The 24,477-nt window shown below is 36.4% G+C and overlaps 2 protein-coding genes across 2 annotated transcripts; both read left to right on the top strand.

Annotated features, from left to right (window-relative positions):
* Positions 1–15,066: 15,066 nt before the first annotated feature.
* Positions 15,067–16,370, top strand: LOC116000902. Its single transcript, XM_031240769.1, has 2 exons — positions 15,067–15,226; positions 15,832–16,370. The coding sequence occupies exon 2, from the start codon at positions 15,941–15,943 to the stop codon at positions 16,337–16,339; it is 399 nt and encodes a 132-aa protein (XP_031096629.1). The 5' UTR covers positions 15,067–15,226; positions 15,832–15,940; the 3' UTR covers positions 16,340–16,370.
* A 5,066-nt stretch (positions 16,371–21,436) lies between these two features.
* Positions 21,437–23,531, top strand: LOC116002383 (putative late blight resistance protein homolog R1B-23). Its single transcript, XM_031242511.1, has 2 exons — positions 21,437–22,822; positions 22,893–23,531. The coding sequence occupies exons 1-2, from the start codon at positions 21,437–21,439 to the stop codon at positions 23,529–23,531; spliced, it is 2,025 nt and encodes a 674-aa protein (XP_031098371.1).
* The last annotated feature ends 946 nt before the right edge of the window (positions 23,532–24,477 follow it).

Raw genomic sequence — 24,477 nt, 5'->3', positions numbered from 1 at the left:
TAAATTATTAAAAAATGAAAAAATAAATAAAATATTTAAATAAATAAAAATAAAATAAAACTTAACAGCAACCGGCTGTCCGGCGAGGACAACCACCGGACAGCCACGACGGTAAAAAATGAGGTCCAGGACGGCTGTCCATGAACGAGGCAGCCACCGGTTGTCCTCTCTGCAATTAATAACATAGGGGAAAAAAGTGCTATATGCACATAAGGCTATCCTTAACCCAAAAATTTCTCTCACTTTCTAAAATAGGTCCCAATTTCACATCATCAAATTTATAAATTCTTCACTATTTGAAATTTGCATATTATATTATAAATATAATAACTAAATAATATAAGAGGAAATAAAAAAGATAAAAAAGTACACAAATCAGATTTACCATATTTTTTCTCTCCCTTTTTCATTCTCTCTCATCTTGCTAATTTAGCAATTTCTCTCTCCTATTGCAACACACATGGCATTAAATAATAATAAATAAAAAAACTCTCTCTTGCCACATATATTAGAAAGGGAGAGATTGACAGGGTTGAGGACAGCCTAACATAGGAAAAAAAGTGTCATTTTTCCCTTTCAATTAATTAGCTTATTAACTACTTAGATTTTCATTTTTTAGTTTTCAACTAGCTTTTCAGCTTATGCAAACATACAGATTGTGCAAACAAAAAGAATTAAAGAAAACGTACAGAACATACACATCAAAGAACTTCACATACAGTCGACAATGATGTCAAATACCGGAAGTTTATTGCGCATTCTCTCTTGTTGAATCCACTTGGCAGAAGTGATAAGCGAAGGAGGGCATCGCTCCAACTTAGTTGACAACAAAACCTGGAGCCTTGTTTGAGATGCCTTAAATGAATTTGCATCGCACAAACCAATGTTTTCAAATTCTCTTTAATCATGTCTGGAGGATCTATCATATACTACATATCCCCAAGTTCGAGATGCCTTAAATGTTCCAACTCCCAAATTTTGGATGACAAATGAAGGGTAAGTGCTACAACTTTTGATTCACCAGTGCCAGAAACAATAATCGTTTGCAAATTTGAATTAGTTGATACTACATCATCAAGACTCTCAAACCATTGTGGTACCGATAGATATCTTTAAAAAATTAAATTCCCTAGGGGCAATGGCACTCTTTTAAGTATTAAAGATGGACTGAATTCTAAAATTCTTAAATGTTTGAAAGGTGTAAACATTTTAAAATCTCTTTGAAAGAAGAAAAGGGAGCGAGGGATATTTGAACTAAACAGCACATGATAGTCCAAACTATGTGGACGCAAACTTATCCAGCCACACGAATTTGCAAGTATGTCTAATGGCCATCCAATACATTGTCGAGTATTTACTACACATAAAAGACCCTCTTTTTTAGTTTTTCGTACACAAGAGCTATGCATGTCAATGTGTATATCACAAGTCTTTGGTTTGAAAGCTTTCCCAGTGAATAATTTGACTAGTCCTGTGCTCCTAAGAGCCCCTAAATACCTGTAAGCTATATTTTTTAATGACAAACCTCTTTCTGGTTTCACAAATCCCTCAGCAATCCATAACTTAGTAAGTCTTTTCACCTGGATTTGACTATTTTTTGGAAAGACCGCAAAATATAAAAAGCAAACTTTTAAATGTTGTGGGAAACGATTGTAAATGCAAGTGAGCTTACTCAAGTGTTGTACATCTTTATGCAGAATTCCCAAAGAGTGTAATTCTTTTTCAATTCTTTTCCATTCCTTCAATGTGTAGTTGCATTTAGATAAACGGTCTGCAACAGTAACAATTGAGCGCGGCAATCCTTTGCATTCCTCAACAAGACGCTCTGCAATTTCTTTAAATTTAGGTGCCATATACTGGTTATGAGAAAATCTGTGACAAAATAGATCCCAACTCTCATTGTCAGTTAGGAAAGGCAGGAGCAGGGAAAATAAGCCTCCCAACTTAGCCACATCACTGAAAAGAGTGGTTAGAAATATCCGACTTCCATTTGAGTCATTGGGAAAACATTGTTGGATATCATCCCAAACCAGAGTGTTAGGGACATCATCCAAAACAATTAGATATCTCTTGCATTTCAAGTGCTTGTGCAGTTGCTCTTTTAGCTGAGAAACTGTGCTTCCCATTTCAATTTCATTCACGGGTGGCCTCATTGACTGAAGAAGATGGCACAGTAGTTGTTGCACATTGTATCTTTGCGGAATAGTAACCCAAGCTCGAATGCTGAAATATGATACAACCCTTTCATCTGTATACAGTTTTTTACATAAAGTAGTCTTTCCAACGCCTGGGGGTCCAAAAATTGAGGCTACACTTCGTTTTGGAATCCCATCACTGAGCAAAATTTTCTTCATCCATTTAAGGTCAAAGTCACGACTGTGGAGACCAACCATTGTATCCTCAAATTGTGGAGAGCATTGCAAGGATCCACCAGGCTCTGACCAATCAATCAACGGAAGAGATTCGTTGCCCACTTCAACTTCATTGATGCTTGCTTGGGTTGTTAATAAACTTCAGCAACTCTTCTGCATCCTTTGCTACTTGTTGCATGGTTTGATGGAGTTCCCCTTCATCATGAGCTTTTTGAAGGATGTTTGTTAGTTGTATTTCGATGTCATCTTCAGCTTTGAGTGCAAAGTCTCTGATTTTGATTTCCAGATCTCGGATTGGAGCACCACCGTTGTTGTATTCCTTCTTCAGAAAGGCTTCCAAACAACAAAGCTTCTCAAGCAGAGATTTCAATGGCTTGTCATCGTGAAGACAAACTCTGTGGTTGGGATGCAAAAATTCAAGATGAATTGTAGCCATGAGAGAAGTCAATGCAACACAAGCCATCTCTGGTCTCTCACCTCTCACTCTCTGTAACTTCTGGATTTTTTAGTAAGAGAAGAATGTAGAAGTGCATTTACACATAAAAAATATGATTTTTTTTTTAGAGCACACATAAAAGTATGATAGAAGTGCTTTTAGCTCCTCAATAATGCATGGCAACCGCAAAGTGTTTTATCTGCATTGGATTGTTTTCCTTTCAACAGAAGTGGAGCCCCAAACTATTTTCTTTTTCTAAAGTTATGTCTCAATCCATTAGCGTCTTTTTACATGATTTTCCAGATGGTTTATTTATATCAACAAATTGATGCGAACCTGATTTGCCCGATCTTCTAATTGGAGAAAATAAACACACGAAAACTAGGATCTGACTAGTGAGCTAATTGCGCACATGAAGACGAAGATATGACGGGTGAGTTTATTAGATCTCTTCTGCGCACATGAACACTAGGATATGACCTGTGAGCTAATTGTGTGACTCCTTATTTACCTATGTAGTGACTCTAGGGGTGGTCATATGGGTTTAGGATTAATCCAGCAAAGCTGGGATTACCCAAGTTTAATAATAATAATAATAATAATAATAATAATAATCTAAAAACATAATAAGTGTTAATGAAGGTCATACCCTATTTATGTCCGTTTTTTCCGTTAAGTTTTTTTTGTACATTATGCTATAAAAGTTATACTTTACAATAATTAGACAAACATACCCCTACCATTATAACTTTCATTATCTTTTCCACTATTGTTATTATGCACATCCATCCACTATATATTTTCTTATTTTCTTCAATAATAATAATATATACACATTATATATTGGAGTTATATGCTAGTTATTTCCTAAAATATAAATATAAAATTTATAAAAATATTTTACATTATTATTATTTACAATAATTTAAATATCTAAAATCTAACTAAATTTAAAATTTTAATATAAAATATTAATATTGAGCACCTATTTTTTGCGCATCGCGCATAAGAAAAACTAGTAATAATAATAAAGTAAATGAGTTAAAAAAGGCCCACGAGAAACATGTATGAGAAAAAAGATCCAAAGATGATGACAAAGCTGTGATAAACTAAGTTAAATAATAATAATAATAATAATAATAATAATAATATGCCAAGACATTGTGGTCTGGTGGCACAAGTTGCACCCCCATATGGAAAGTTGTGGGTTCGAGCATCAGTGGAGGCGGTACTGCATTGTAATAGAGCCTAAGTCTTGATTAAATCCCTTGTGCACACATGAAAACTAGGATCTTATCCGATCATGTGGGCTTAGGATTAGTCCGGCGAAACTGAGATCACATAAGTTATAACATAATAATGAGTTAAAAAATTTAATTGAAAGTGGTGGTTTTGTAGAGACTGGGTCCGGATAAACCGACTATGGAAGTACATGAGATGCTGGCAATAAAGGATGGGAATTGAACCATGGTGTTGCTATAGGAAGTTAGGATCAAAGACCACTAGACCATGTGGATCTAGTGAACCAAGGGATGATGTCTTAATTAAGAGGGAATAATGGTGCCTATTTATAATTTAGATGGTCTTCCCTATGATTGACAAATGTATGATATCCGCTAGTCTTCATTCTTGGCCACACATGTGTCCCCACTAGCTACTTGAATGTCAACGATCTCCACACAGGTAAGTAAAGCATCCTACCTTCTTATATGTGATATCGTAAGTGACTTGGGTGGTTAGAACTTGTGTTGTTATGCTAGAGGTCTTGGGTTTGATACCCCTAATAGCGCTTCTTCCCCATATTATTAGTGGCAGTCTAAAGAGTTGGGTTCTTTAACTACTCCGTGCATAAAGATTTATTACTAATAGACCAAAGGGAGTTCCACGGGGGAAGGCTTTCCTCACCCATAGTCCAAAAGCGGAGGGTGAGGGAAGGCCTGGCCCCCTAAGAGAGAGTTCCACGGGGGAAGGCCCTTCCCCCTAAGAGAGAGTTACACTATCCCCTCGAGGGGAAAGCGTAGCAAGGGGGTAATGAGTAGAAGAAGCTTCCGAAGAAAGCCCTTAGACTACACCGAAATGCACAGGAACCATGACCTTTTTTTTTTTTTGGTGCTGAGTTCTTACAGTTCTCCTCACATGTTGTTTGTCAAGACGACTTAGCTCTCACATACCCTGCAAAAACAAAAGAAATTTTTGCCACCTTCCATTCATGCGTTCTACCTCGCCCTGAGAGGTGACTTAGTTGTCCATTGGGAAGCAGAATATATTAAATGTTAGTATATTTAATATTTTGTATTCGGTTTTGAATGTTAATTTGTTCCATAGAAGATTTCTAAAGAAAATTTTAATTTATAAAATTATATTTTATTATTTAAATTTATTTTATTAAAATTGAAATTTTAAATTATAATTACGGAATGTTTTAAATTTTTAATTATATTAATAATTAATTGTTGTTATATTTAGTGTTTAAAATTTTGTATGTTATGTAACAGAGTCAATAGTATTCAAAAAAATTTCTATATTACGAAATGTTAATTTGCTTCATAAACGATTTCAAATACGAATTTTGATTGATGAAATTATATTTTGATTAGTTAATGAAATTATATTTTATAATTCAAAGAATTTTTTATTTTGTTATTTAAGTTTATTTTTTATATGTAAAATCAAAATTATAATTATAGAGTTGAAATTATTAAATATAGAAAAGTAAATAAAATAATAAACGATTGATAGGAGTGAGAATGAGTAGGACCCACAAAATGGTGATAAATGGAGAAGGGTTGGAGAAAAATAAGAGGAGAGAAGATTATAAGGTGATGTGGAAGAGTTGACCCACAAAATGGGAGATAAGGAAAGAACCATTGTGGATGCCTTAATTTGATTAACAAATATTACATGTAAGGAAAGAACCATTGTATAATTTGCACAAATTTTAAGATGCCAAGCAGGAGAGAAGAAGGGAGGGAAAAAATAAAATAAACAAGAATATGAATTTTTAGAAAAAATAAATAAATAAAACTATGGTAGCGTGCCCGGCTAGGCGCGGTTGTTGTGCCTCACGCGATCAATGGAATACCATTTTCATATTTTGTGGGGCCTGCTTCAAAAGCTAAAACTAGCTAGGTAATTGCAAGAACCTCTCAATTCTTCTCTCATAATTCTTTTTCTTCTACTTTTGTCAAAATTTCCTCAAAATCTGAGCAAAAACAATTATTATAGTTGCTCTTAAAATTATTAGTTTAATTTTATTGAAAAGCATATATATATATATATATATATATATATATATATATATATATATATATATATATATATATATATATATATATATATATATATATATATGAAGGGGCTCCTGTGCATTATGTTCCTTAGGTGAGAAATAAGATGGAATAATAGTCATAGATCTAATTTAATCCAGCGCACAATATTGCCTACTAATTTTTTTAAGGGTACAAGTGTAATTACCTCATTATTTTTCATAGTTACTTGTAGTGCATAATTTTCACTCGTGTAGTGCACATTTTTGTGCCTAGTAGTGCACATTTTTATACCTAATAGCGCATGTTTTCTGTCTTAGAGTTCAGGCTATTATCCATATTTTTAGGTTAGTTTTATGCTCTGTAGTCCACGTTGTTGTGTCATGCAGAGCAAAAGTTTGTGCTTTCTAGTGCACATTCTTATGGTTAATCAAATAAAATTGCACAAACCACACTATTTTTTCATAAATACTTGCAGTGCATAATTTTCAATTGTATATAGTGCAAATTTTTGTGCCTAGAAGTGCACATTTTCTTAACTAACAGTGCACGTTGTTCAGTCGTAGAGTTCAGACTATCATCCATCTTTTAGGTTAATTTTATGCTCTGTAGTGCACATTGTTGTGTCATACAGAGCACAAGTTTGTGCCTACTAGTGCACATTGTTATGGCTAATCAAATAAAATTGCACAAACCACACTATTTTTACAACCATAAGTCGGCTTTTAGGACAAAATTTTTACGATCTTAAGCCTTATGACATAATCTTTAGGATCTCAAGAGCATTATAGACTATCCATTCAAGTACAACTAAAGGTTGTTGCTTTCCTTGAAAACAACAACCTTCCAAACCGACGCATCAAAATGTTATGAACATATTTTTCAAAAGTGTATGTAAACAAGGACTTGGTGAACAAATCTGTCATATTATATTGTCTCTAGAGTGAAAAACATATATAAAAAAATTAAATAAAAATTAAATAAAAATTAAAAGAAATTAATTTCAAAAAATTGATTATTCAAAATAGTACAAATCAAAAGTTCATGACCGAGAAATCTATACTTTTTGGTGATTCACTGAACGATGCAACAAAACATCGAATAGTACGACAAAGCACTGGAAAGTGCTTGATGAGCAAAACACTCAGGGCTGTTTAGTTCAAGTTATATAAGATAACTAAGGTTATATTTGTTTGGTAATATAAGATTCTCATGTTTGGTTCAAGTTATGTAAGATTCCCAGGAAATGTAACATAACCTTCCGATGAAGTTTTTAGCTATTGGAAGGGAATGTGAGATACACCCCGATTTCTTAGGTAATCTCACATTCCCTTATCTTATTCCTAATATTGAGCTTTTGACATTTTAATCAATTTATCTTATTTCCGTTGTCTTATTTACCCATTTCAATTTTAAACCAAACACAGGAATCTAACATTCCCAGCAATCTAACATTCGCTGAGGTAATCTAACATTCCGTGAACCAAACGCCCCCTTAATGGTGTTGTACTGAGCACCAAAAAATGATTTAAAGCACGAAAAAGTGATGTGCTTTAATGAGCACCGAAAATGTGCTAAACCTCAAGCACCCCCCCTATGGTGTTTAACCACTAAAATAATTTAATTTCTTTGTTTTCCAATCTTGAATGGTTTACTTTGAGAATCAATTTTTCATTTGTGCAACACAAGTTTTATTTTCATATAGGACATTTGGGGTAATTCATAGCATAACCAGTTTGAAACATAGCCTCATGAGGACGAAACAAAGTAGCCAGTACCCAAGTAGTCCATCAGAAGCATATATTGGTTTCTCACATAAATGTCAAAATCTTTGTACCTTAAAGATACCAGAGGATATGTTAAACATTTTTTCAATATTTTATTGTAGGAGGAGCATCAAATGTTTCTAGCAATTTCATTGTGAATACAATGTCAGGTCTGCTGCGATTATGGAACTTTTGGTTCTAAATTGATGTTCCGACGACAACGAAGTAATGGACTTTTCTTCCCAAGATATCTTTGTTATCCTCTTCTAGTCTAAACCGTTCCATATATACTTCAAGAGAATATTAGGCAACCATTAGTGTAATAAGAACATAATACTTATCCATATAAAACATTAAAACATGTTCAAGACGTTTTCCCATGTAGGCTAACTGGTGTACAAAATTCCTTTAAAAAAATGCTCGATTTGCATGTCGAGATAATACTTGAGTTTCTCAAGTCTTTCATTTCAAGCTTCGTCTTTAGGCATTAGCTAATATCATTAAGCTCTTCATGTATTTCAATGATGTTTATACCATCAACCGTAGTCGAGATAGTAAATAAACAAATAAATAACTCCATTAGCAATTCTTTAATGAACACATAATAACACATATTATTTGCATATTCCTTTAAAAAATTTACCTATGGATTCGGTTCTTAAACTGATGAAGTATTTCAAAAAAGTGAAAAACACTCATTCCTAATTAAAAAGAGGAAAATAGTCGATTAATGATTGAAATTAAAAAGAATTGAACCTTTCAAGGCAATACTTGTCAAAAATTAATTAAGCCAATTTGAGACTCAAATAATCCAATTGAAGGAAGAGTGTAATGCAACAGAAATTAGAGAGTATAGCTTGCGGGCGCGAGGTGATTGCAACGTTTACAAATTCCTTCAAAATAATGAAGAAAATGATAAATGTACAAAAACTGTCAGCGGACTTGACTTTAATTCTTCACATGCTAATTAACTTGAATAAACCAAAGGATCATTAATTCATGGATGTTTAAAATCCATTTTTATCAAAGGCCAAGAAAATCAATAAGAACCTTCAAAGGTAGTTTTGAGAGGTGAAACTTTATGTTCGAATGGTAAACCGAAAGGTGAACCTACTTAAAAAGTTGAAGTAATTTCGAAAAGTAACTCTGTATCGAAAAGTAATAAGAAATATACGCAAGGTACTATACAAACATGACCATGTAATGGGAATCCGAAAGGAAGCTTACGAAAAGTTGCTTTCCATATAAAAACTCAAAAGAACTACTTTCTAGACAGAAACTCGAGAAGTAAATACGACAGGTTCAATAAACCCTAAAGCTATGCTTTAATACTATTAATTAAAAATAATAATGTAGGCATCAGGATTGCAATCTAGTTTATTGCAATATCACCCCCACCGACGCTCAATATCATAACCTCCCATATGGGAGAGTCACTACATGCCATCTAAGCATAAGGTGCTTGACAATAAAACATTTAAACATTTAAACAAGGTGCTCAATCTCATGACCTCTCATTGTTATTATTTCATTTAATAAAACATTTAAAATTAATTTTGGAATAGACACAAATTAGCAATCTTAATGAGCATCTTCCTAATTAATATGTCAAAATTATGACACTTATAGCTGATTAGGAAAATGCATAGTCTAATTAGATTGAGAGTGTGATGTTGATTTTTGCTTCTTTCTCGATCACAATCTTTCTATTTACTACACATTAAGAGGTTATGTTGTCAAAGGAAAACAACTCACTGGTATAATACAGAAATAAGGAAACAATAATATGATGAGTTGGTATATTCAATAGTTGTATTGTAAAATAAGGTTAAACAATGAAGAAATAATTTATTTCACTGAGTGAAAGATTAAAATATATACAATGGTGAGCAACATTCCCAAAAAGCATATAAATGACATAAGCTATGTGCAAGGTATGTGCAAGGTGAGAAAACATACAGGTGCAGAAATAAGAATTCATAAGAATCATATATAGGTACATCTAATGATCTAGTATAGGATGAAACATGAAAGGTAGAGTTGATGAAGCTAAGCTAGGAAAATGTAGAAAGAAACATTATATATATTATTATACTTACTGCTTGTGCAATCAAGAAATGAACAAAAAAATCCTTGACCACAAAGAGCTTGTGCTTTACTCTTGTGACAATGTTCTCTGCTGAAAGTGAAGATCTGTTGGCCAGCACAAGAACTTGTGTTTTTCCAGTGGCGATTCTCCTTGCAACAACATTGTCAGAAAACAAATTTGAAGATGTTGGTACATAAACATCAGCTGCAGAAATACATAATTAAAATATACAATCTTTTTGAGTTCAGATCTTCCAAGATCCAGGAACTTGGACTTCTCGTCTACTGGAACGATTGCATCCTATTGCAACAAAACAATATATTTGTTAGCTTATCATTACGTCAACAATCCCCCTAGCTAGCCGCCTGGTGACAATTCTCCAAGCACCTATCAACCTTAATACAATATATTTGTTAGCTTATCATTACGTCAACAATAATCCCCCTAGCTAGCCGCCTGGTGACAATTCTCCAAGCACCGTACCTATCAGCCTTAATACAATATATTTGTTAGCTTATCATTACGTCAACAATCCCCCTAGCTAGCCGCCTGGTGACAATTCTCCAAGCACCTATCAGCCTTAATACAATATATTTGTTAGCTTATCATTACGTCAACAATCCCCCTAGCTAGCCGTCTGGTGACAATTCTCCAAGCACCTATCAGCCTTAATTATAAAGTTTTTACTCTTTAAAGCTATATATAGCTCGTAGCGAAGTCACAACTATTATATTTTTTTATATACCCCACATTTTCAAGAGGCAAGGTGCTAGACTTACCTTTCAGGCTTCTGCCCAAACTACACAGTTTTACTCTTTAACTGCACAATTTTTACTCTTTAAAGTTATAACTAGCGGCGAATTGAAGGTTCAACTTTATTTCTTTACATATTGTTATATTTTTGAAACACAAGGTGTTGGACTTAACCTTTCAAGTCCCCACCCAATAATCATCTAGTCACCTAGTGTTGGATTTGACCCTTCATTGGTCCCCATCCAATAATAATCGAATGAAGGATCATTTTTGGAGTAAAATAAACAACATATATAAAATTCAGGTACGTACCTTGGTAAAGGTGTTAGGAAAAATGTTTCTAAGAGCATCCGTAACAGTTCGAGTTTTTTTGTGATTTTTGAGAAGTTTTTGTGAGTGTGATTAGGAAAGAGATTATTGGAAAAAAAGAAAAAAAACTATAACAAACCTGATTAAAAAAACAAAAAAGTTCATAGGCTGTCGCGCCAGCTGGGCGCAGGTGTGACAACCACACATAGCTATCACATGCGGTGTAAAGAGATGTGGGTCCTACATCTCTAAAAAAGCCTTGAATTTGCTGGATGAATTTTGAGCTTCTCTCCCTTCACTTCTCTCCTTCATGTTGGCAAGCTTTTTCTTAAAAATCGTGAATGGACTTATTATGGATGCTCTAAGGCTTTCCTCAATAGTGTGAGGTTTTTTGAGGAGATTTTACAGGTGTGACTTGTGAGTGACTAGGAAAGAGAAAATGAGAGTGAAGGAAAAAAACAAAAATAAAATGGATAAGTGTCAAATAGGCCCTCCAACTATAGGCCAAAGTGCAATTAACACCCTAAACTTAAAAAAGTTTCAATTAGGCACTTTAACTTCTCATTTCTATGCAATTAAGTTATTTAACAGGTTACCTCTAAGTAACCTGTAATTTTTTTAATTTAAAAAATTAATTAAAATTAAAAAACATATTTTTAATATAAAGTAATAATTAAATTAAATTTAAAAAAAAAAAAAAAAAAAAAGCCTCCGGCAGCGGCGACTTCTCTGTCCCCTGTCACAATCGACATGGGATTTTTAGTGGAATTCCAATCGGAGGAGGAGCTGTCGGAAAAGCTATTCGACGCAACAGAATCCGTCAAATGAAGATGAGCTACGCCACCTACGTGGACACGACATCGTCTGCCAAAGTATCTCCTGCCGACCACTTTCAGAGCAGCAATCACGTGCAGTCCAAATACGACGTTCATGGACCAAATAATTCAACGTAAAATTGAAAAATCTAATTTTCTATTTCAGTTTTTTGTTCCTTTAATTATTATTGTTATTATGATTATTATAAATTCAATCAAATTTCACCATATCATTCGTGAATCATTTACAGATAAGGTTTTATGCAGTTTATCGCATTTTAATAGCAACTGACCTCCAAAAATCAAGAACACTCCAAAACAATCCAACATCTACTTCAGCAGCGGCGGCTTCTCCATCCAACCATATGAAGAAAACCAGACTGACTTCTTCGTCCAGTTGGAAGGAGATGTTGGCTGCAATATATATATATGTATATATATATTAATTTATTTTAAAATTATTTTTAAAAATCAATTTTACTTGCTATTACCTTGAATTTACCTGCAAAATAAACTAATTGCATAAACTTAAGAAGTTATTGGCTAAATTGCATAAAAGTGAAGAGATGAAGCGTCTAATTGGAGCATTTCTTAGCTTAGGGGGTTAATTGCACTTTGACCTATAATTCAAGGGCCTATTTGATCCTTATCCCAAAATAAAATTAAAAAAAAAAAAAAAACGATTTAGGTGGGCTCGAGAGTTGTGTCAGTGAAGGCGCAACTCTCATTAATTTTGGTGGGCCCCACTTATTCTGCAAAATCCTCATATTTGCATTATACATTTTTTTTCTCTCTCCAATTTATCACTCCTCCAACTTATCTTTTTTTTTCTTAAAAACTGTGTAAAACTCATAAATAGGGAATGTGGTGCTCAAAGCAATGTTTGATTCCAATTGCGTTTTCAAGAGGCCGGACATGACTCGCGTGCTACTTTGTGGCATGGTTTAATTTTAACGTTATAAGCTCTGTTTGGCAGAGCTTATTTAAAAATTATATCTTATTTTAAGCTACTAATAAGCAACAAATTATGTTTGGAAATGTTTCCAAAATAAGCTAGTAGCTTAAAATATAGCTTTTCAAAATAAGTTAGTAGCTTCCTAACTTTTTCTATCTTTATCCTTATTATTTTAAGTAAATGACACCTTTACACCTCCAATTAAAATCTTTTTGGTCTTTTCTCTTCAATATATTTGAGCATTAATTTTTGTGTGTTTGAACATTAATTTTTGTATGAACTAATTTTGTGAACTATAAATACTTTGTTTTACTTTATATATTTTCAAATATATGTTCTTACTTTATATTTTATTAAAATATGTTAGTTTCATTATTTTATATTTTAATATATAAACAAATCTATTTAAATTTAAAACTATTTAAATTTTTATAAAGATGTCATTTTACACTTTTAAGCATAACAACTAGCTTAACAGCTCTTCAGATTTGAACTTCTAAATTATAGTATTTTCTTTTTCTGTTTTCAAAAAAAAAAATAACTTATAGTTTTTCAGCTTTCAGCTAGGTTTGCCAAATATAACCATAGTCCACCGCAACAAAGCGTCCTTCTGAATTATTGGGGTTGAGGCTTTTCAGTGTTCCAATCATGGAGTCTATGTATTTTTGCAACTCTGATCTGGTCTCAACATCAGGGTGTCAAACGTACCCAAACATCCATATGGATTCGTTCTAGTTGTTTGATCCTTATAATTAGTTGATATATGGGAAGTAAATAGAAAGCCTTAGATTTCTTGTGCTTTTGAATATTGGCTCAATGCTTGACTTGATGAATTCTTTGGAAACCACGTTAGGCACCTTCACTGTACTGTAGTAGTACAGTTACCCTTTGATTAGACGATATTTTTGCATATTGTGAATCCATGGCCTGTGCCACATTCTCATCTAGGCTTGCAGTGAATTTTTCCAAATCATAGATTTCTCCAAGCATCCTGAAATTGGGTTTAGGTATTATTATTGATATATATAACACAACATGAAGAAATTAAATGATAATAGTAAACTCAATTGTATAACGTGACTAACCTTTTTTTGCCAAGATACAGATTGTCTTAGGTTTGGAGATATAATATAATGCTTGCTTATATTATCCATATATAATCGTTTAAACTGAATTACGACAATATTTTTGCTCACTCTGACAGATCTCCAGTGGTCTAAGCATTCCCTGTGGACCAACTCTTGCGAGGCTTTACAACGGCAAGGAGCTATGAGTTGGTCGCCTTCTCTGGTGTGATTGTGAAGGCAGATACGACAAGAAAGCGATGAAGCTCACTCCATATCCCGCTCACTGCTGTAGATCAGATTGAGGGGGAACGGCGGGTGGTGTTGGAGCTGCTTGGGATTTCTGCCATTTCTTACACGCACAGAGGCCGCACGGGGAAAAGGAAAAGAAAATTTGAAGGTGAGGATGGATTTCTCGCAATGCAGAAGCTTAGGGTGAGAGTGTTGGGTTTTAAAGACGGATCGGAGATGGCCAAACAGACACGTAGCAGAAGGCATCCTCGTTGGCGTGGGGGGTGACGTTGTTGCTGTTTGTCTTTTTCTCCGGTTTAGAATGGAGAAATAATAAGTTTAGAATTGGCTTCCTTAGCTTCATGCGTTAAAGCAAGTAATTGCACCACTAGTTTTCAGAAGCGGTGGGCTGGTGGAAGCCGTGGGCGGTTGGGTTGTTAAGGAAGTCTTTGCACAAATTTTTGTATATCTATTCTACGAAAATTAAAGGTTATATGGTGTGATCGGCAAAATAGCTTCTTCAAGTTAGTAATTTATATCATAGACCGGCAAAATAGCTTCTTCAAGATGCTGAATACTTGTATGCCAGCCATTTAGAGTCAAATAAATAGTTTCATTTTCAAAACCAATCTTCATTAGAAAATGGGTTATCTCCTTTGCATCAAAGCAATGTTTGATTCCAGTTGCGTTGTCAAGAGGACATGACTCGCTACTTTGTGGCATGGTTTAATTTCAACTTTATAGGCTCTGTTTGGTAAAATAAGGTAGTAGTTTCTTAACTTTTTTCAACCTTTTATCTTCTTTTAACGAGGTTTTCTCCTCACCCTGTGACCCTAGCCGGCAAAGGACCAGGTAAATCATACCCATAGCTGACCGGCTCAAACCCAGGGATTTGAGGATCGAACCTCCAACCTCTCGGCTGTAGGTAGAGCACTCTTACCACCTGGGCTGTCCTTACGGACAACCTTTATCCTTATTCTCTGAGCCTTCTCCAAGTATTCAGCCGGCGAGTTATTACCTTGACGCAGAGTTTGGAACTGGCCGAGAAAGCTCAGGCAACTGAGCTATCCCCGCACTTGATTATGCTTTCTTTTACATACATCTTCCATTTTTATTTTCTAGTTGGGGTGCCAAGCTCCAATTCTTCATCCTTCTGCAGACGCGGAAGAGGTAAATCTCCCATTCCCATACTGAAAATTATTAAATTATTAAAATGAAGTCTTTAAAAGTTGAGTGTAGTATGATGATAAACGATTATATGTGAGGTTGATAAGTTAGCAGTTTTTTTTGTTTTGATTTTGTCATTTGGATTTCACGCCAAGTGTTTGAGTTATTGCCTCAAAGAGAGGCTTCTTTGCTATGAGTTTCTTTCATTGATTGTTTCTGCATTCCTGTGGATGTTGGAGCTTAATTTGAATATAATTCTAATAATTCTTGATTTTATTTTCTGATTTTTACAATGGCTGGTTGTGAAATTATTTTATACACATTTATTATTTTTACTTGATTAGAATTTTGATTATAACATTGGTGGTGCTTATGCTCTGTGATGAGCAATGATGCATCCAAAGGAATTCATTTTGCAATGGGATTAAATATTACAGTAATAGTTGACTTTTAATTCAAAAAGATATCATTCCTGATTCTGTTCACTCAATAATTTAGGCAGTAAGTTGACTAGCTTTTAATTCAGTATGGACTTTCATGTGCTTAACAGTTTTCCTGAGCTGTATGATTGCATTAAAAAATGTAAAAATTCAAGCATGTGAATGCAGGATGAGATTCCTGCTAGCTCCGATCCATATTAATGGCCCTTCAAATATACATTCTCAATTACTCAGAAACAGATCAGACAGAGTGTGAGAGAAAAACATAGAAAGAGAGATGGCTTGTGTTGCGTTGGCTTCTCTAATGGCAACAATCGACCTTGAGTTCCGAAAACGAAACCACAGAGTGTCTCTTCATGATGAAAAGCCATTGAATTCTCTGTTTGAGAAGCTTTCTTCTTTGCAAGCCTTTCTGCAGAAGGAATACAACGGTGGTGCTCCAGTCCATCATCTGGAAATCAAAATCAGAGACTTTGCGCTCAAAGCTGAAGATGACATTGAGATACAACTAAGAAGCTTTCTTCTAGCCCAAGACGGAGAGTGTCAAGCCAAAGCTCGTGGGAAACTCCATCAAATCTTGCGAAAAGCTGCAGAAGATGCAGAAGAGCTGTCCAAGATTATCAACAACAGCAGAAGCAGTGAACCCGAAGCGGCCATGGCCAGTGAAACTTGTTGAAACACAAATAGTTGTGTATGTAGAAATATGACTGTTAGGTTGTGAAGAGTTGTGTCTATAGGATTGTGTCCTTTGAGTCTGTATATATTTACCTGTTGTCTCTCTATTGAGACAAGAAAGATATACAACAAATTCTTCTAAATCTCTTTCAACATGGTATCAAGAGCCAGAGCCAAAATCTGAAATTTTTTTTTTTTTTTCGATGAACAGTACATTTACTGTTCATTCGAACATCTTTTTTCAAAATTACTTCCTATTGGTGAGGTCTTTTATCAAATCAGTGCTACCACACTCTTCTCCAGTCTCCGGCGACCCTGACCCGTCCATCGCCGTCGCCGGTTCTGCCCCCACGCGCCCACACGCGCCACCACACTCGCCGGCGCTCCGACCCCACGCGCCGGGGCGTGAGGCCGTCTCCGGCAGCTTTTTCCGGCGAAACTCTCCAGTTCTGCTCGTCGGCCCTCCGNACACGCGCCACCACACTCGCCGGCGCTCCGACCCCACGCGCCGGCGCGTGAGGCCGTCTCCGGCAGCTTTTTCCGGCGAAACTCTCCAGTTCTGCTCGTCGGCCCTCCGTGCTTCTTCCTGTGCCATTAAACTTTGTTTTGGTCACAATGTCCTCCGACGGAAATTCTGATATCTCGGGTACTATTTCTCCTGCCAATAATTTACCTACTGTCTCGAGCTCTGTTTATGTGCCGAATTTGTCTGGAAGCCCGGTGATCACTTCTGAAAAATTATGTGGTTCTCAAAATTACCAATCTTGGTCGGATGCCGTAGAGTTATGGTTTATGGGCCAAGGGGTTGCTGACCACCTACAAACAGAAGTAGATAAGATACCGGAAAATGAAAAGGCAATTTGGCAAAGGTTAGATGCTCAACTATGTAGCCTCCTTTGGCAGTCTCTTTCTCCAACGTTGTTGCCCCTATTTCGGCCCTTTAAGACATGTGTCGAGGTATGGAATCAAGCTAAATCTCTATACACTAATGATGTCTCTCGGTTCTACAATGTTGTTGATAATTTAGTTCATTTGAAGAAAGATGGTATTGATATGGAAACATTCCTTGGCAAAGCCCAAAGTTTGATTGCTGAGTTTGGTACGCTCATGCCTATTGGTGGTACACCCGCAGAGCAACTTATCCAACGAGAGAAATTCTTTGTAATACTTCTCTTAACCAAATTAGGTCCAGAATTTGAGAGTATTCGAAATCAAGTTCTTGGAAGCAACCCAGTCCCGGGAACCACCGAGTTGTTCAAACGTCTCTTACAGGTTACATCTATTCCAGTTACTCACACATCTACTACTGAACAATCTGCTCTAGTCATACAAGGGGGTCGTGGACGACCTAAGGATCGTGGTGGACAGAAAAACACTAAATTGTGTGATTATTGTAATCGAACTGGACACACACGGGATCGGTGTTGGAAACTACATGGGAAACCCGTACTTCCCCAAGCAAGTGTTGCTCAATCTCACCCTGGAGAAGCAAACTCTCGAACCATTTCCGCTGCTGAATATGAAGAGTTTGTTCGATTTAAAGCTAATCCCAAAGCTTCCTGTGTAACTCCTATAGCCTACACTGAAGGAACTCATACTGCCCTTGTATCACAATCTAGCCTGAGCGGACCATGGGTTATTGATTCCGGTGCCTCTGAGCATATCTCTGGTAACTCATCCTTATTTTCTCATTTCACTAAGTCTGAGTCCCTTCCATCTATTGTTTTCGGTAATGGGTCAAAGAGTATGGCTACTGCAATTGGAAAGGCTTCCCCCCTTCCTACTTTGCCTCTCTCTAAGATTCTCTATATACCTAAGTGTCCTTTCAATTTAATTTCTGTCCATAAACTTACAAAATCTTTAGACTGTACGGTCACGTTTTCTTCTGATTCTGTCATTGTGCAGGACCGTCGTTCGGGGAAGATGATTGGCTCGGGGTATGAATCAGAAGGACTTTATCGATTATCTACCCCGAATCCTCCTACCGTTTGTACTGCTACCATAACCCCTTCCCTTGCCCATAACCGTCTAGGGCATCCCAACCTTAATAAATTACGACAGCTTGTCCCTAGTTTGTCTCACTTATCGACCCTAGAGTGTGAAGCCTGTCAGCTTGGCAAACATTCTAGAACATCTTTTCCTAATCGGGTTAATAAAAGAGCTGTTTCTCCTTTTTCCTTAGTCCATACTGATGTTTGGGGACCTTTTCGTTATACTTCAGTTCTTGGTTTTAAATATTTTGTTACCTTCACTGATGATTTCTCTCGTTGTACATGGGTCTTTCTAATGCAAAACCGTTCTGAAGTGCTTAATATTCTTCAAAAATTTGTCAATGAAATAACAAATCAGTTTGGAGTGTCCATTAAAACTTTACGGAGTGATAACGCTGGAGAATATTTTTCAACTCCATTATGTAACTTTCTTGATTCAGCAGGCATCCTCCATGAGTCTTCTTGTCCCGACACTCCACAGCAAAATGGAGTATCAGAACGTAAAAACCGGCATCTCATTGAAACAGCCCGCACCATGATTCTCCACTATAAAGTTCCTCCAGAATTTTGGGCAGATGCTATCCTTCATTCTTGTTACTTAATAAATCGTATGCCTTCATCTGTTCTACATGGTAAGATACCATATAATATTTTATTTCCCGATAAGCCTCTTCATAATCTTCCTTTAAAAATTTTCGGGTGCACCTGTTTTATTCGGGACACTACCCCAGGGCGTGATAAATTTTCCCCAAAATCCTTAAAATGCATGTTTGTTGGGTATTCTAGGTTGCAAAAAGGCTTTAGATGTTATTCCCCTGATAAGCGTCGATTTTATGTATCTTCTGATGTTACATTCTTTGAGTCAACACCTTTCTTTTCCTCTACCTCACCGCCCCCCATCTCTCCCTTTCTTGATGTTCTTCCTGTCCCCACTTTTCAAGGAGGAACCGAGATACATTTACCTCAAGCTCCATCATCACCTAGAAATCCTAATCCCTCACCTACCGAACCCCAGTTCCAAAACAACAGTGTCATTCCCTTCCCACATACTTATCATCGTCGCCCTCGACCACCCACGGCCGTTCAAATCAATGAAAATCCAACTGATTCATCTCTCGAGCAATCTTTGCCCTCGGACCCGGTTCCAGCAACAAGCTCTCCTATCGCAAGTCGTGTAGGTAACAGGTCATCACGAAACCCCTTTCCCATATACAACTTTATTTCTTATGATCGTCTCTCACCTTCATATACTGCTTTTATCAACTGTTTATCTTCCGTCTCTGCTCCTAAATCTGTTAAAGAAGCTCTTTCCCACCCTGGTTGGCGTCAAGCTATGATTGATGAAATGGCTGCTCTTCATTCATCGGGGACTTGGGAGTTAGTTCCATTACCCGTAGGTAAAACAACTGTTGGTTGCCGATGGATATATACTGTGAAAGTTGGACCCAATGGACAGGTTGATAGACTTAAAGCTCGATTGGTAGCTAAGGGATATACACAGGTTTTTGGGATTGATTACACTGATACTTTTTCACCAGTAGCCAAAATTGCTTCAGTTAGAATTTTTCTCTCTATGGCTGCCATTCATCATTGGCCGTTGCATCAGTTAGATATTAAAAATGCCTTTCTACATGGAGATTTAGAGGAAGAATTCTACATGGAGCAACCTCCCGGGTTTGTTGCTCAGGGGGAGAGTAACTTGGTTTGTAAGCTCAAGCGTTCTCTCTATGGTCTAAAACAATCTCCTCGTGCCTGGTTTGGAAGGTTCAGCATAGTAGTGCAAAATTTTGGTTTAAATCGAAGCAAAGTTGATTATTCCGTCTTTTATAGACATCAACATGGTAAGAGCATCTATCTTGTTGTATATGTGGATGATATTGTCATTACAGGAGATGATATTGAAGGAATACAATTGTTGAAGCAACACCTATTCCAACATTTTGAAACAAAAGATCTCGGGAAATTAAAATATTTTTTGGGAATTGAAGTAGCACAATCCAAGCAAGGAATTTGCATATCACAAAGGAAATATGCATTGGATATACTAGAAGAAACAGGTATGATGAATTGCAAACCTCTTGACACTCCTATGGATCCTAATGTCAAACTCCTACCAGATCAGGGGGAGCTTATCCAAGATCCAGGGAAATATAGAAGACTGGTCGGGAAATTACTTTACTTAACTGTAACTCGACCTGATATTTCTTTTGCGGTAAGTGCTGTTAGTCAATTCTTGGCATCTCCTCGTGAAAGTCATTGGGAAGCTGCCATTCGGATTTTAAGATATATTAAGAAATCCCCAGGCACTGGTTTGTTATACAAAGACCATGGAAACCTTGAAATTACTGGCTATACAGATGCAGATTGGGCAGGTGCATGGGATAGAAAATCAACATCTGGATATTGTATCTTCCTTGGTGGCAACTTAATCTCTTGGAAAAGTAAAAAGCAAAATGTTGTTGCTCGATCAAGTGCAGAAGCTGAATATCGATCAATGGCCCTTGGAACATGTGAACTTATGTGGTTGAAAAACCTCCTTACTGAACTAAAGATCTGTACAGAGAAGTCCATGAAGCTCATTTGTGATAACCAAGCAGCTCTGCATATTGCGTCAAATCCAGTTTTTCATGAAAGAACGAAACACATTGAAATTGATTGCCATTTTATTCGAGACAAAGTTGCATCTGGAGATATTACTACATCTTTTGTTGGCTCAAATAATCAGTTAGCAGATATATTTACTAAAGCTTTAAGAAGTCATAGGATTGAATACATTTGTAACAAGCTTGGTGCATATGATATACATGCTCCAACTTGAGGGGGAGTGTTGAAACACAAATAGTTGTGTATGTAGAAATATGACTGTTAGGTTGTGAAGAGTTGTGTCTATAGGATTGTGTCCTTTGAGTCTGTATATATTTACCTGTTGTCTCTCTATTGAGACAAGAAAGATATACAACAAATTCTTCTAAATCTCTTTCAACAAAACTCATCCATCCATTCATTGGTTGAAACCTGAGAATGTTGTGTTAAGTGGACCATATTCGCCATGCTCTCCAAATCTTGAGGATCAATTTAACGAAGAAGCCTTCAATGCGGTAGAAAAGATGTTATTCCATACCTTTGAGCGAAAAAACATAGTTTCAATTGTAGGATTGCCAGGTGTTGGCAAGACTACTTTGGCTAAAAGAGTGTATGGCTTCCAGAAGGCAGCTAAATGTTATGTTCGAGCTTGGGTTACTGTGCCTCAAGAGTACAAGGGAAACACTCTTTCTCAACTAACAGAGAAATTACACAAGCACTTCGGAAGTAGTCATCAGAAGATGTTTTTTCTTGTTTTGGATAATATCCCAAACACCCGAGCTTTGGATGATATCCTAAAATGTCTTCCTAATGATTCACTACAAATCCGTATATTGCTGACCACTCAGTTCAATACGGTTGGAAGCGATGCTGCCACATTTGGTAATGTGCATAAAATGTGCATATTAGATCCAAAGAGAAGTTGGGATCTATTTTGCAAGAAACTCTCTCCCAAAGAGCTTAGAGCACCAAAATTTGTAGAAATCGCCCAACATGTTGTGAAGGAATGCGAAGGGTTGCCACGGTCAATTGTTGCAGTTGCAGAGCGTTTGTCTAAATGCGGTTACATTTTAAAGGAATGGAAGAAGATTGAAAAGGAAGTCGAGACATTGGGACCTCTATACAATGATGCCGAGCACTTACGTAAGCTTACTCTATCATACAATCAATTGCCACAGCATTTGAAAGTTTGTTTTTTATATTTTGCAATCTATCCAAAAGGCTTTAAAATCAATGTGAAAAGGCTTATTAGGATATGGATTGCTGAGGGATTTGTGAGGCAAATGGAGTGTAAGGGATTTGGGAGGGAATTGGTGAAGGAGTTAGAAGAGGAAGGTTACTGCTATTTAGATGGTCTTGTTAATAGTGGTCTAGTCTCAATCAGCAAATGGGAACATAAGATGACTAATGTTTGCTGGATACATAGCTCCTTATGGGACTTTTGTACAAGAGAAACTAAAAAAGAGGGTCTCCTATGTGCAATGTATACTCAAAAAGATTTCGGATTGCCATTAGACATGTTTGTAAATTCATGTCGTTGGTTAAGTTTATACTCGCATAGGTTGGATTATTACACGCTCTTTACTACAAATAACCCTCGCTCTCTTTTCTTCTTTCAAGGAGATTATGTAAAGTCGGTATCTTTCAAGCTATTAAGAATTGTGGATTTGAGTGCACTTCAAATCTTCAAAATAGTGCCATTGTATTTAAGAGATTTAGTTTTTCTGAGATACCTATCTATACCGCCGTGGTTTGAGGGTTTAGATGATGTAGTGTCAAACAATCAGAATTTGCAGACAGTTATTGTTTGTGGTGGTGAACCACAACTTAGAACTGGTCATTTCCATTTGTCATTCAGAATTTGGGAGTTACCACATTTAAGGCATCTTGAACTTGGCAATTACTATGAGGTAGATCCTCCAAACAGGAATATAGAGCAATTGCAAACATTATCATGGGTTAGTCCAACTCATTTCACAGGAGAGGTGTATAGGAAGTTCCCAAAGCCCTGGATCTTGCAGAAACCCCACCATCTATTTGGATTATATTAGGTGTTTGTCGAAGCTCGAGACACTTACGGTTATAGTCCCAGCAAACAGTATGACTCGTTTAGAGCAACCACTATTTTCTACAGGGCTGAAGAAGTTGAGGTTGAGCGGGACTAATCTCCCGATAATGAAGCTTCCATGGGTATTGAGAGCTTTAAAGGTTCTCAAACTAGAAAACGCCTTCTCCGGCCAAGTGTGGGGATCATTTGAACAATTTTCTAACTTAAAAGTGTTGCTCATTGAGGCTACAAATCTCCAGAAATGGGAGGTCAGGTGTAGTGCCGACTTCCCAAAACTAAAGTGTCTAATCCTAAGACGTTGTTATTGTTTGGAAGAGATCCCATTTGAAGTTAGTTTTATAGACACCCTAGAGACAATTAAGGTGGAGCAGTGTCCCCCTTGTGTTGTCACTTCTGCCATGAAGATTCAGGAGAAGCGGAAGTGGTTTCAGAAAGAGGCAAACAACCCTTGGGAGGCGTACAATATCAGGCGTGCTCGCCTAATTCGAATTGATGCGGCCCTTACGCCACTTACTGTTGTTGTCTACGACGTGATTCATGATTTTAGCTAGCTAGCTAGGTATGTGTTTCTTTTCTCTTCTAATATATTGTGTGTTTTATTTGCCAAATCTGTTTAAAATATCTTCTTCTCATCTGGTTTCATATATGTTATGTTCCCCATTTTGCATTATTTTTTTCAGTGATGGGGCGAATTCTTATGATGAATCACAGGATACGTTACTGCCAATTGCCATTATATTGTATCCATAAGTTGCATGGTTTAATTCCTCTCAATTACCATGGGGAGAACAGAAAGGATGAATCTTTTAAAAAAAAAAATTGATACAAGACAAAGGAAAGAAACATATAAACTGAATTCTTTATAAGATTAAGCTTCCCCTTTTACTTATATTTTCTTTAATTTGGGGAGGAGGCAATTAAGTCTATCCTGTAGATTGAGGTGCATGAGCATCAGAGCATGCATGGTAGCTAGCTATTGAGAATTAGCATCAAATGTTATGTTATGTTAGTACCCAGTGGACACACTCTACCATACAAAGCATTTTCAAGTTTCAGCACCTTAAGCCTGGCCAACTGCCCAATTACCCTTAAAACCTTATCAGAAAATTAGTCCCACTCAATCTCAACTCCTTCAATTTTGCAGCAAAACCAAACCACTCTAAAAGGGTTATACTACCAACTAGAACTATAACCGTTAGAGTCTCCAGCCTTAATAAATCCTCAAAATTCTCCAGAACCATGATGGGATTTCCGCAACCTGGCTCTAAGACATCCTTATACAGAATTTTCAGTCTTCTTATGCTTGGAAACCTGCAATAATACACTTCTTTCCTCAAATGGATTGGCATCACACAAACCAATGTTTGCAAACTCTCTTGCACCATGTTTAGAGGATCTACCATATACATCTCCCCAAGTTCCATTCCAGATGCCTTAAATGTTGCAGCTCCTAGATTTTGGATGACAAATGGAGAGTAGGTGCTCCATGTGTTGATT

This window comes from Ipomoea triloba, chromosome 13 (genome assembly GCF_003576645.1).
Source record: "Ipomoea triloba cultivar NCNSP0323 chromosome 13, ASM357664v1".
NCBI lineage: Eukaryota > Viridiplantae > Streptophyta > Magnoliopsida > Solanales > Convolvulaceae > Ipomoea > Ipomoea triloba.
This window is presented reverse-complemented; position numbering and strand designations above follow the sequence as displayed.